This window comes from Salmo salar, chromosome ssa05 (genome assembly GCF_905237065.1).
Source record: "Salmo salar chromosome ssa05, Ssal_v3.1, whole genome shotgun sequence".
NCBI classification, from domain to species: Eukaryota; Metazoa; Chordata; class Actinopteri; order Salmoniformes; family Salmonidae; genus Salmo; species Salmo salar.
In genome coordinates this window covers 90,716,366-90,729,445 of record NC_059446.1, presented here as the reverse complement: position 1 = coordinate 90,729,445, position 13,080 = coordinate 90,716,366, and the positions used below count along the sequence as shown (strand labels likewise).

General features: G+C 43.9%; 1 protein-coding gene across 3 annotated transcripts in view; it reads left to right on the top strand.

Annotated features, from left to right (window-relative positions):
- LOC106606144 (dolichyl-diphosphooligosaccharide--protein glycosyltransferase subunit STT3B) overlaps positions 1–13,080 on the top strand; it is a 94,949-nt gene that overhangs the window by 65,985 nt on the left and 15,884 nt on the right. For all 3 annotated transcript variants that reach the window (XR_006770039.1, XM_045719365.1, XM_045719366.1), the window contains 3 exons: positions 2,794–2,842; positions 3,518–3,672; positions 7,552–7,763. Coding sequence is in view for 2 of the 3 variants with exons in the window: in XM_045719365.1 (XP_045575321.1) it covers positions 2,794–2,842; positions 3,518–3,672; positions 7,552–7,763 (416 nt within the window). In the remaining variant the exon portion in view is untranslated. The remainder of the gene's footprint in view (positions 1–2,793; positions 2,843–3,517; positions 3,673–7,551; positions 7,764–13,080) is intronic.

The following is a 13,080-nucleotide window of genomic DNA, read 5'->3' as shown; positions in this document are numbered from 1 at the left end:
GTGGTGCCCCTTGCTTAGTGGTGTTGCAGACTCTGGGGCCTTTCAGAACAGGTGTATATATACTGAGATCATGTGACAGATCATGTGACACTTAGATTGCACACAGGTGGACTTTATTTAACTAATTATGTGACTTCTGAAGGTAATTGGTTGCACCAGATCTTATTTAGGGGCTTCATAGCAAAGGGTTAATACCACTTTTCCGTTTTTTATTTTTATAATTTTTTTGAAACAAGTTCTTTTTTTCATTTCACTTCACCAATTTGGACTATTTTGTGTATGTCCATTACATGAAATTCAAATAAAAATTATGTTAAATTACAGGTTGTAATGAAACAGAATAGGAAAAAACGCCAAGGGGGATGAAGACGTTTGCAAGGCACTGTAGGTCAATACCAGGGATGGGCAACTTTGATGAGGGTGGATTCCACAAAAAAACTGAACTCGTCATGAGGGGCCGCATCCGTACCCACATCCATACCCACATCCATACCCACATCTATACCCGCATCTATACCCACATCCATACCCACATCCATACCCGCATCCGTACCCACATCCGTACCCACATCCGTACCCACATCTGTACCCACACATGCAGTCATGTGCCCCCCTGACCTTTTGGGGGCCCTTGCGAGCAAAACGTTTTAGCGGCCCCCCTCTTAACAGAGGAGAAGAAGTTTTTAAGCAAGTTTGCTGCAATTCTAGACATTTTGCCTTGGGGCGGAGAGAAATGTTTGCAGTTTTTAATAATATTGATTTCGTAAGTCACTCTATCTGATTAAGATGGACTTACGAAATCAATGGGGCCCACCGGTAATTCATAGCCCACCGGTAATTCAACCTTGACTAGTACAGGTGTAGATAACCCAATGGTAATTCAACCTTGACTAGTACAGGTGTAGATAACCCACTGGTAATTCAACCATGACTAGTACAGGTGTAGATAACCCACTGGTAATTCAACCTTGACTAGTACAGGTGTAGGTAACCCACTGGTAATTCAACCTTGACTAGTACAGGTGTAGGTAGATAGCCCACTGGTAATTCAACCTTGACTAGTACAGGTGTAGGTAGATAGCCCACAGGTAATTCAACCTTGACTAGTACAGGTGTAGGTAGATAGCCCACTGGTAATTCAACCTTGACTAGTACAGGTGTAGGTAGATAGCCCACTGGTAATTCAACCTACAACTTGTTAGCTGACTGTCAGTGACTGACGGAACAAGAGAATACCTGCTGATGTACAACCACATGTATAAATGTTTAGGAGGTCAGGAGTTTAGGAGGTCAGGAGTTTAGGAGGTCAGGAGTTTAGGAGGTCAGGAGTTTAGGAGGTCAGGAGTTTAGGAGGTCAGGAGTTTAGGAGGTCAGGAGTTTAGGAGGTCAGGAGGTCAGGAGTTTAGGAGTCATGAGGTCAGGAGTTTAGGAGTTAGGAGTCAGGAGTTTAGGAGTCAGGAGTTTAGGAGTCAGGAGGTCAGGAGTTTAGGAGGTCAGGAGTTTAGGAGGTCAGGAGTTTAGGAGGTCAGGAGTTTAGGAGTTTAGGAGTCAGAAGGTCAGGAGTTTAGGGTTTAGGAGGTTAGGAGTTTAGGAGTTTAGGAGTTTAGGAGGTTAGGAGTTTAGGAGGTCAGGAGTTTAGGAGGTCAGGAGTCAGGAGTTTAGGAGTCAGGAGTTTAGGAGGTCAGGAGTTTAGGAGGTCAGGAGTTTAGGAGGTCAGGAGTTTAGGAGGTCAGGAGTTTAGGAGGTCAGGAGTCAGAAGTTTAGGAGTTTAGGAGGTCAGGAGTTTAGGAGGTCAGGAGTTTAGGAGGTCAGGAGTTTAGGAGGTCAGGAGTTTAGGAGTCAGGAGTTTAGGAGTCAGGAGTTTAGGAGGTTAGGAGTTTAGGAGTCAGGAGTTTAGGAGGTCAGGAGTTTAGGAGGTCAGGAGTTTAGGAGGTCAGGAGTTTAGGAGGTCAGGAGTTTAGGAGGTCAGGAGGTCATGAGTTTAGGAGGTCATGAGTTTAGGAGGTCAGGATTTTAGGAGTTTAGGAGTTTAGGATTTTAGGAGTTTAGGAGTCAGGAGTTTAGGAGTCAGGAGTTTAGGAGTCAGGAGTTTAGGAGTCAGGAGGTCAGGAGTCAGGAGGTCAGGAGTCTAGGAGGTCAGGAGGTCATGAGTTTAGGAGTTTAGGAGTCAGGAGTTTAGGAGGTCAGGAGTTTAGGAGGTCAGGAGTTTAGAAGGTCAGGGGTTTAGGAGGTCAGGAGTCTATGAGGTCAGGAGTTTAGGAGGTCAGGAGTTTAGGAGGTCAGGAGTTTAGGAGGTCAGGAGTTTAGGAGGTCAGGAGTTTAGGAGTTTAGGAGTCAGGAGTTTAGGAGTCAGGAGGTCAGGAGTTTAGGAGTCAGGAGTCAGGAGTTTAGGAGTCAGGAGTTTAGGAGTCAGGAGTTTAGGGAGTCAGGAGTTTAGGAGTCAGGAGTTTAGGAGTTTAGGAGTTTAGGAGGTCAGGAGTTTAGGAGGTCAGGAGTTTAGGAGGTCAGGAGTTTAGGAGTCTAGGAGTCTAGGAGTTTAGGAGGTCAGGAGTTTAGGAGGTCAGGAGTTTAGGAGGTCAGGAGGTCAGGAGTCTAGGAGTTTAGGATTTTAGGAGTCAGGAGTTTAGGAGTCAGGAGTTTAGGAGTCAGGAAGTCAGGAGGTCAGGAGTTTAGGAGTTAGAGAAAATAGGATTTTGAATGGGAATCAATTGTTGGTCCCCAAAACCTAACGTGTGTGTGATTGTTTACTTGATCATAACTGTGCTGTACTTAATAATGTTCATTGTGTTTTAGGACACATCGCTCCTTGGAGTGGTCGATTCTATTCACTGTGGGATACAGGGTAAGTGCACTAAACAGTACACACACACACACACACACACATACACACACACACACACACACACACACACACACACACACCCCGGCCTCTGTCGTAGAGCGAGAAGGCTGTCAGAGTGCCGAATCAGCTGTCTATTTGTCTCAGAGAAAGTGTGCTGTTCTGCTGCAGTGCAGTGTGGGTCGTGTCAACGTGTGTCCTGTTTTACTCCCTGTGGATCACCTTTACCAACTATACACTGTGTTCCTCTTTCTGTCAATGTCCACTCACTTACTGTAGCCACAACCTTCCACAGACACTTCAGATAAATCCTATAAATCTCTCCCTCCCTCCCTCCCTCCCTCCCTCCCTCCCTCCCTCCCTCCCTCCCTCCCTCCCTCCCTCTCTCTTCTCTCTCCCTCCCTCCCTCCCTCCCTCCCTCCCTCCCTCCCTCCCTCCCTCCCTCTCTCTTCTCTCTCCCTCCCTCCCTCAACCCTCCCTCCCTCCCTCCCTCCCTCCCTCACACCCCCTCTCTCTTCTCTCTCTCTTCTCCCTCCTCTCCCTCTCTCTTCTCCCTCCTCTCCCTCTCTCTTCTCCCTCCTCTCCCTCTCTCTTCTCCCTCTCTCTTCTCCCTCCTCTCCTCTCTTCTCCCTCCTCTCCCTCTCTCTTCTCCCTCCTCTCCCTCTCTCCTCTCTCCAGGTATGCTAAGATCCACATCCCCATCATAGCTTCTGTGTCGGAGCACCAGCCCACCACCTGGGTCTCGTTCTTCTTCGACCTCCACATCCTGGTCTGTACCTTTCCTGCTGGACTCTGGTTCTGCATCAAGAACATCAACGATGAGAGAGTCTTCGGTAAGATGGCATGGCAGCCGACACACACACACACACACACACACACACACACACACACACACACACACACACACACACACACACACACACACACACACACACACGAGCACGTCTACAGTTAGATGGCATGGCGTGTGTGTGTGTGCAGGTGTGTTTCTTTATGCAGGTGTGTGTGTGACCATAGAAATAGAATGACTACAGCAATCATTACCATTCAAGTCAACACACACACACACACACACACACACAGGGCTGTACAGTCTACTCTCTAGGGATGTGCATCTTTCCCTTTCAAGGTGATTTGATACGTGTCTAGATACATGGGTTCCCCTACGATACAGGAAAAACAGGATGTAGTTAGAAACCATTCTGGATCTCTGTGTTTAACCCTGCTGTTCCTAGTGGTTCTTTAATAGGATCTCTGTGTTAACCCTGCTGTTCCTAGTGGTTCTTTAATAGGATCTCTGTGTTAACCCTGCTGTTCCTAGTGGTTCTTTAATAGGATCTCTGTGTTAACCCTGCTGTTCCTAGTGGTTCTTTAATAGGATCTCTGTGTTAACCCAGCTGTTCCTAGTGGTTCTTTAATAGGATCTCTGTGTTAACCCTGCTGTTCCTAGTGGTTCTTTAATAGGATCTCTGTGTTAACCCTGCTGTTCCTAGTGGTTCTTTAATAGGATCTCTGTGTTAACCCTGCTGTTCCTAGTGGTTCTTTAATAGGATCTCTGTGTTAACCCTGCTGTTCCTAGTGGTTCTTTAATAGGATCTCTGTGTTAACCCTGCTGTTCCTAGTGGTTCTTTAATAGGATCTCTGTGTTAACCCTGCTGTTCCTAGTGGTTCTTTAATAGGATCTCTGTGTTTAACCCTGCTGTTCCTAGTGGTTCTTTAATAGGATCTCTGTGTTAACCCTGCTGTTCCTAGTGGTTCTTTAATAGGATCTCTGTGTTAACCCTGCTGTTCCTAGTGGTTCTTTAATAGGATCTCTGTGTTAACCCTGCTGTTCCTAGTGGTTCTTTAATAGGATCTCTGTGTTAACCCTGCTGTTCCTAGTGGTTCTTTAATAGGATCTCTGTGTTAACCCTGCTGTTCCTAGTGGTTCTTTAATAGGATCTCTGTGTTAACCCTGCTGTTCCTAGTGGTTCTTTAATAGGATCTCTGTGTTAACCCTGCTGTTCCTAGTGGTTCTTTAATAGGATCTCTGTGTTAACCCTGCTGTGCCTAGGGGTTCTTTAATAGGATCTCTGTGTTTAACCCTGCTGTTCCTAGTGGTTCTTTAATAGGATCTCTGTGTTAACCCAGCTGTTCCTAGTGGTTCTTTAATAGGATCTCTGTGTTAACCCTGCTGTTCCTAGTGGTTCTTTAATAGGATCTCTGTGTTAACCCTGCTGTTCCTAGTGGTTCTTTAATAGGATCTCTGTGTTAACCCTGCTGTTCCTAGTGGTTCTTTAATAGGATCTCTGTGTTAACCCAGCTGTTCCTAGTGGTTCTTTAATAGGATCTCTGTGTTAACCCTGCTGTTCCTAGTGGTTCTTTAATAGGATCTCTGTGTTAACCCTGCTGTTCCTAGTGGTTCTTTAATAGGATCTCTGTGTTAACCCTGCTGTTCCTAGTGGTTCTTTAATAGGATCTCTGTGTTAACCCTGCTGTTCCTAGTGGTTATTTAATAGGATCTCTGTGTTAACCCTGCTGTTCCTAGTGGTTCTTTAATAGGATCTCTGTGTTAACCCTGCTGTTCCTAGGGGTTCTTTAATAGGATCTCTGTGTTTAACCCTGCTGTTCCTAGTGGTTCTTTAATAGGATCTCTGTGTTAACCCTGCTGTTCCTAGTGGTTCTTTAATAGGATCTCTGTGTTAACCCTGCTGTTCCTAGTGGTTCTTTAATAGGATCTCTGTGTTAACCCTGCTGTTCCTAGGGCTTCTTTAATAGAATCTCTGTGTTAACCCTGCTGTTCCTAGTGGTTATTTAATAGGATCTCTGTGTTAACCCTGCTGTTCCTAGGGGTTCTTTAATAGGATCTCTGTGTTAACCCTGCTGTTCCTAGTGGTTCTTTAATAGAATCTCTGTGTTAACCCTGCTTTTCCTAGTGGTTCTTTAATAGGATCTCTGTGTTAACCCTGCTGTTCCTAGTGGTTCTTTAATAGGATCTCTGTGTTAACCCTGCTGTTCCTAGTGGTTCTTTAATAGAATCTCTGTGTTAACCCTGCTTTTCCTAGTGGTTCTTTAATAGGATCTCTGTGTTAACCCTGCTGTTCCTAGTGGTTCTTTAATAGGATCTCTGTGTTAACCCTGCTGTTCCTAGTGGTTCTTTAATAGGATCTCTGTGTTAACCCTGCTGTTCCTAGTGGTTCTTTAATAGGATCTCTGTGTTAACCCTGCTGTTCCTAGTGGTTCTTTAATAGGATCTCTGTGTTAACCCTGCTGTTCCTAGTGGTTCTTTAATAGGATCTCTGTGTTAACCCTGCTGTTCCTAGTGGTTCTTTAATAGGATCTCTGTGTTAACCCTGCTGTTCCTAGTGGTTCTTTAATAGGATCTCTGTGTTAACCCTGCTGTTCCTAGTGGTTCTGGATGCTATCAGTGCAGTCTACGTCTCAGAGAGAGTAGAGTGTTAAACCTTAGCACCGTGTGTTAAACCTGAACTCAATATGTTAAACCTTAACCCAGTGTATTAAACTATAACCCAGTGTATTAAACCCTAATCCAATATGTTAAACCTTAACCCAGTGTGTTAAACCTGAACTCGGTGTGTTAAACCTGAACTCGGTGTGTTAAACCTGAACTCGGTGTGTTAAACCTTAACCCGGTGTATTAAACCCTAACCCAGTGTATTAAACTATAACCCAGTGTATTAAACCCTAATCCAATATGTTAAACCTTAACCCAGCATATTAAACCCCAACCCAGTGTATTAAACTATAACCCAGTGTATTAAACCTTAACCCAGTGTATTAAACTATAACCCAGTGTATTAAACCTTAACCCAGTGTATTAAACTATAACCCAGTGTATTAAACTATAACCCAGTGTATTAAACTTTAACCCAGTGTATTAAACTATAACCCAGTGTATTAAACCCTAACCCGGTGTGTTAAACCCTAACCCGGTGTGTTAAACCCTAACCCGGTGTGTTAAACCCTGACCCGGTGTATTAAACCCTAACCCAGTGTATTAAACCCTGACCCAGTGTGTTAAACCCTGACCCAGTGTATTAAACTATAACCCAGTGTATTAAACTATAACCCAGTGTGTTAAACCCTGACCCAGTGTATTAAACCCTAACCCAGTGTATTAAACCCTAACCCAGTGTATTAAACGCTAACCCAGTGTATTAAACCTTAACCCAGTGTATTAAACCTTAACCTAGTGTATTAAACCTTAACCCAGTGTATTAAACCCTAACCCAGTGTATTAAACCCTAACCCAGTGTATTAAACCCTAACCCAGTGTGTTAAACTATAACCAGTGTGTTAAACTATAACCCAGTGTGTTAAACTATAACCCAGTGTGTTAAACTATAACCCAGTGTATTAAACCCTAACCCAGTGTATTAAACTATAACCCAGTGTGTTAAACCCTAACCCAGTGTATTAAACCTTAACCCAGTGTATTAAACCCTAACCCAGTGTATTAAACCCTAACCCAGTGTATTAAACCCTAACCCAGTGTATTAAACCCTAACCCAGTGTATTAAACCCTAACCCAGTGTGTTAAACCCTAACCCAGTGTGTTAAACCATAACCCAGTGTGTTAAACTATAACCGAGGGTGTTAAACTATAACCCAGTGTATTAAACCCTAACCCAGTGTATTAAACTATAACCCAGTGTATTAAACCTTAACCCACTGTGTTAAACTATAACCCTGCTCTCTCTCTCTCCCCCTAGTGGCCCTGTATGCCATCAGTGCTGTCTACTTTGCTGGAGTGATGGTCCGTCTGATGCTGACCCTGACCCCCGTAGTGTGTATGCTGTCAGCTATAGCCTTCTCCAGCGTGTTTGAACACTACCTAGGGGACGACATGAAGAGGGAGAGCCCTCCCATAGAGGACAGTAGTGATGAGGACGACAAGAGGAACTCTGGAAACCTCTATGATAAGGTATGAGGAATGACTAGAGGAACTCTGGAAACCTCTATGATAAGGTATGAGGATGGGTTCTAAATGGTACATTATTCCCTACATAGTCCACTTCTTTTGGCCAGAGCTTCAGTACCTTTAAATCCTTATCAACTGTAGTGCACTACGTTGCACTGCAGTAGTCAGAGCTTTGGTACCCTGTTTCATATGTAGTGCACTACTTTTGGACAGGGCCTTGATTCCCTATTTTGGACAGGGCCTTGACACCCTATTCCCTATTTTGGACAGGGCCTTGACACCCTATTCCCTATTTTGGACAGGGCCTTGACACCCTATTCCCTATTTTTGGACAGGGCCTTGACACCCTTCCTGTGCAGGGCATAGGGCATAGACCCACCCACTTGGCAGCCAGGCCCACCCACTGGGGAGTGAGGCCCAGCCAATCAGAATGAGTTTTTCTCCACAAAAGGTCTTTATTCCAGACAGAAATACTCCTCAGTTTCATCAGCTGTCTGGGTGGCTGGTCTCAGACCATCACGGAGGTGAAGAAGCCGGATGTGGAGGTCCTGGGCTGGCCTGGTTACAGTCTGTGGTTGTGAGGCCGGTTGGACTTACTGACAAATTCTCTAAAACGACGTTGGAATCGGCTTATGGTAGAGAAATGAACGTGCAGTTCTCTGGCAACAGCTCTCGTGGACATTCCTGCAGTCAGCATGCCAATTGCACGCTCCCTCAAAAGATGAGACATCTGTGGCATTGTGTTGTGGGACTAAACTGTATATTTTAGAGTGGCCTTTTAGTGTCCCCAGCACAAGGTGCACCTGTGTAATGATCATGCTATTTAATCAGCTTCTTGATATGCGGTGGATGGATTATATTGGCAAAGGAGAAATGCTCACTAACAGGGATGTAAACAATTTTGTGGCCAAAATTTGAGAGAAAAGCTTTTTGTGAGTGTGGAACATTTCTGGGATCTTTTATTTCAGCTCATGAAACATGGGACCAACACTTTACATGTTGCATTTATATTTTAGTTCAGTATACAGTGTACAGTTCAGTATAGTCAGTATACCGTTCAGTATAGTCAGTATTCAGTATAGTCAGTATACCGTTCAGTATAGTCAGTGTTCAGTATACCGTTCAGTGTATTCAGTATTACATTTTAGATTTACATTTTAGTCATTTAGCAGACGCTCTTATCCAGAGCGACTTACAAATTGGTGCATTCACCTATAATATCCAGTGGAACAACCACTTTACAATAGTATACCATTCAGTATAGTCAGTATTCAGTATACAGTTCAGTATTCAGTATACATTTCGGTATAGTCAGTATTCAGTTTAGTATAGTCAGTATTCAGTTTAGTATAGTCAGTATTCCGTTTAGTATAGTCAGTATTCAGTATACAGTTCAGTATAGTCAGTATACAGTTCAGTATCCAGTTCAGTATTCAGTGTATAGTCAGTATTCAGTATACATTTCGGTATAGTCAGTATTCAGTTTAGTATAGTCAGTATTCAGTTTAGTATAGTCAGTATTCAGTATACAGTTCAGTATACAGTTCAGTATTCAGTGTATAGTCAGTATTCAGTATACAGTTCGGTATAGTCAGTATACAGTTTAGTATAGTCAGTATACAGTTCAGTATACAGTTCAGTATTCAGTGTATATTCAGTATACAGTTCGGTATAGTCAGTATACAGTTCAGTATAGTCAGTATACAGTTCAGTATTCAGTATACAGTTCAGTATAGTCAGTATACAGTTCAGTATAGTCAGTATTCAGTTCAGTATAGTCATTATTCAGTATACAGTTCGGTATAGTCAGTATTCACTGTATAGTCAGTATACAGTTCAGTATAGTCACTATTCAGTTCAGTATACAGTTCAGTATAGTCAGTATAAAGTTCAGTATAGTCAGTATACAGTTCAGTACAGTCAGTATTCAGTATACAGTTCAATATAGTCAGTATTCCGTATACAGTTCAATATAGTCAGTTTTCAGTATACAGTTCAGTATAGTCAGTATACAGTTCAGTATTCAGTGTATAGTCAGTATTCAGTATACAGTTCAGTATAGTCAGTATTCAGTATACAGTTCTGTATAGTCAGTATTCACTGTATTGTCAGTATACAGTTCAGCATAGTCAGTATTCAGTATACAGTTCAGTATAGTCAGTATTCACTGTATAGTCAGTATACAGTTCAGTATAGTCAGTATTCACTGTATAGTCAGTATACAGTTCAGCATAGTCATTATACAGTTCGGTATAGTCAGTATTCAGTATACAGTTCAGTATAGTCAGTATTCACTGTATAGTCAGTATACAGTTCTGTATAGTCAGTATTCAGTATACAGCTCGGTACAGTTCAGTATAGTCAGTATACAATTCGGTATATTCAGTATTCAGTTCAGTATAGTCAGTATTCAGTATACAGTTGTCACGTTCTCGATCTTCAAATTCCCTGTCATATATGAGCCAAGGCGCAGCGTGCCGGTAATTCCACATCTTTATTTGAAGAAAACCGAACCAAAACAATAAACAGGTAAACAGCAAGAAACGTAACGCAGCTGTGGCGTACACACACGGAAATAATAATAACCCACAAACACAGGTGGGGAAAAGGCTGCCTAAGTATGATTCCTAGGAACCATACTCGGCCCAAAACAAAGAAATCCAACATAGACATACAACACATAGAATGCCCACCCCATGTCACACCCTGACCTAACCAAACAGAGAAAAACGACTCTCTCAGGTCAGGGCGTGACAACAGTTCAGTATAGTCAGTATTCAGTTTAGTATATTCAGTATACAGATCAGTATAGTCAGTATTCACAACACAGTTCATTAGCCGTGTCTGAATACTGGCTTAGGAAAACCAACAAAAACCCTGAAATCTCCATCCCTAACTTTCCGCCAAGATAGAACTGCCAAAGGGGGCGGTGTTGCAATCTACTGCAGAGAGAGCCTGTAGAGTTCTATCTTACTTTCCAGGTCTGTACCCAAACAATTCGAGCTTCTACTTCTAAAAATTCACCTTTCCAGAAACAAGTCTCTCACTGTTGCCGCTTGCTATATACCACCCTCTGCCCCCAGCTGTGCCCTCGACACCATATGTGAATTGATTGCCCCCCATCTATCTTCTGAGCTCGTGCAACTGGGTGACCTAAACTGGGACATTTTTAACACCCCGGCCATCCTACAATCTAAGCTTGATGCCCTCAATCTCACACAAATTATCAATGAACCTACCAGGTACAACCCCAAATCCGTAAACACGGGCACCCTCATAGATATCATCCTAACTAACTCGCTCTCCAAATACACCTCTGCTGTTTTCAATCAAGATCTCAGCGATCACTGCCTCATTGCCTGCATCCGTAATGGGTCTGCGATCAAACGACCACCCCTCATCACTGTCAAACGCTCCCTCAAACACTTCTGCGAGCAGGCCTTTCTAATCGACCTGGCCGGGGTATCCTGGAATGACATTGACCTCATCCCGTCAGTAGAGGATGCCTGGTTATTCTTTAAAAGTGCCTTCCTCACCATCTTAAATAAGCATGCCCCATTCAAAAAATGTAGAACTAGGAATAGATATAGTCCTTGGTTCACTCCAGACCTGTCTGCCCTTGACCAGCACAAAAACATCCTGTGGTGTTCTGCATTAGCATGGAATAGCCCCCGTGATATGCAACTTTTCAGGGAAGTTAGGAAGAAATATACACAGGCAGTTAGGAAAGCTAAGACTATCTTTTTCAAACAGAAATTTGCATCCTGTAGTACAAACTCCAAAAAGTTCTGGGACACTGTAAAGTCCATGGAGAATAAGAGCACCGCCTCCCAGCTGCCCACTGCTCTGAGGATAGGAAACTCTGTCACCACCGATAAGCCTACTATAATTGAGAATTTCAATAAGCATTTCTCTACTGCTTTCCACCTGGCTACCCCTACCCCGGTCAACTGCCCGGCACCCTCCACAGCAACCCGCCAAAGCCCCCACCATTTCTCCTTCACCCAAATCCAGATAGCTGATGTTCTGAAAGAGCTGCAAAATCTGGACCCCTACAAATCAGCCGGGGTAGACAATCTGGACCCTCTCTTTCTAAAATGATCTGCCGAAATTGTTGCAACCCCTATTACTAGCCTGTTCTCTCTTTTGTATCGTCTGAGATTCCCAAAGATTGGAAAGCTGCCGCAGTCATCCCCCTCTTCAAAGGGGGTGACACTCTAGACCCAAACTGCTACAGACCTATATCTATCCTACCCTGTCTTTCTAAGGTCTTCGAAAGCCAAGTCAACAAACAGATTACCGACCATTTCGAATCCCACCGTACCTTCTCCACTATGCAATCTGGTTTCAGAGCTGGTCATGGGTGCACCTCAGCCACGCTCAAGGTCCTAAACGACATCATAACCGCCATCGATAAGAGACATTACTGTGCAGCCGTATTCATCGACCTGGCCAAGGCTTTCGACTCTGTCAATCACCACATTCTTATTGGCATACTCGATAGCCTTCGTTTCTCAAATGATTGCCTCGCCTGGTTTACCAACTACTTCTCAGACAGAGTTCAGTGTGTCAAATCAGAGGGCCTGTTGTCCGGACCTCTGGCAGTCTCTATGAGGGTGCCACAGGGTTCAATTCTCGGGCCGACTCTCTTCTCTGTATACATCAATGATACATCTTGCTACTGGTGATTCTCTGATCCACCTCTACGCAGACGACACCATTCTGTATACCTCTGGCCCCTCTTTGGGTACTGTGTTAACTAACCTCCAGACAAGCTTCAATGCCATACAACTCTCCTTCCGTGGCCTCCAACTGCTCTTAAATGCAAGTAAAATTAAATGCATGCCATTCAATCAATCACTGCCCGCACCTGCTCGCCCGTCCAGCATCACTACTCTGGACGGTTCTGACTTAGAATATGTGGACAACTACAAATACCTAGGTGTCTGGTTAGACTGTATACTCTCCTTCCAGACTCACATTAAGCATCTCCAATCCAAAATTAAATCTAGAATTGGCTTCCTATTTCGCAACAAAGCATCCTTCACTCATGCTGCCAAACATACCCTCGTAAAACTGACCATCCTACCGATCCTCGACTTCGGCGATGTCATCTATAAAATAGCCTCCAACACTCTACTCAACAAATTGGATGCAGTCTATCACAGTGCCATCCGTTTTGTCACCAAAGCCCCATACACTACCCACCACTGCGACCTGTACGCTCTCGTTGGTTGGCCCTCGCTTCATACTCTTCGCCAAACCCACTGGCTACAAACCCACTTATCTACAAGTCTCTGCTGGGTAAAGCCCCGCCTTA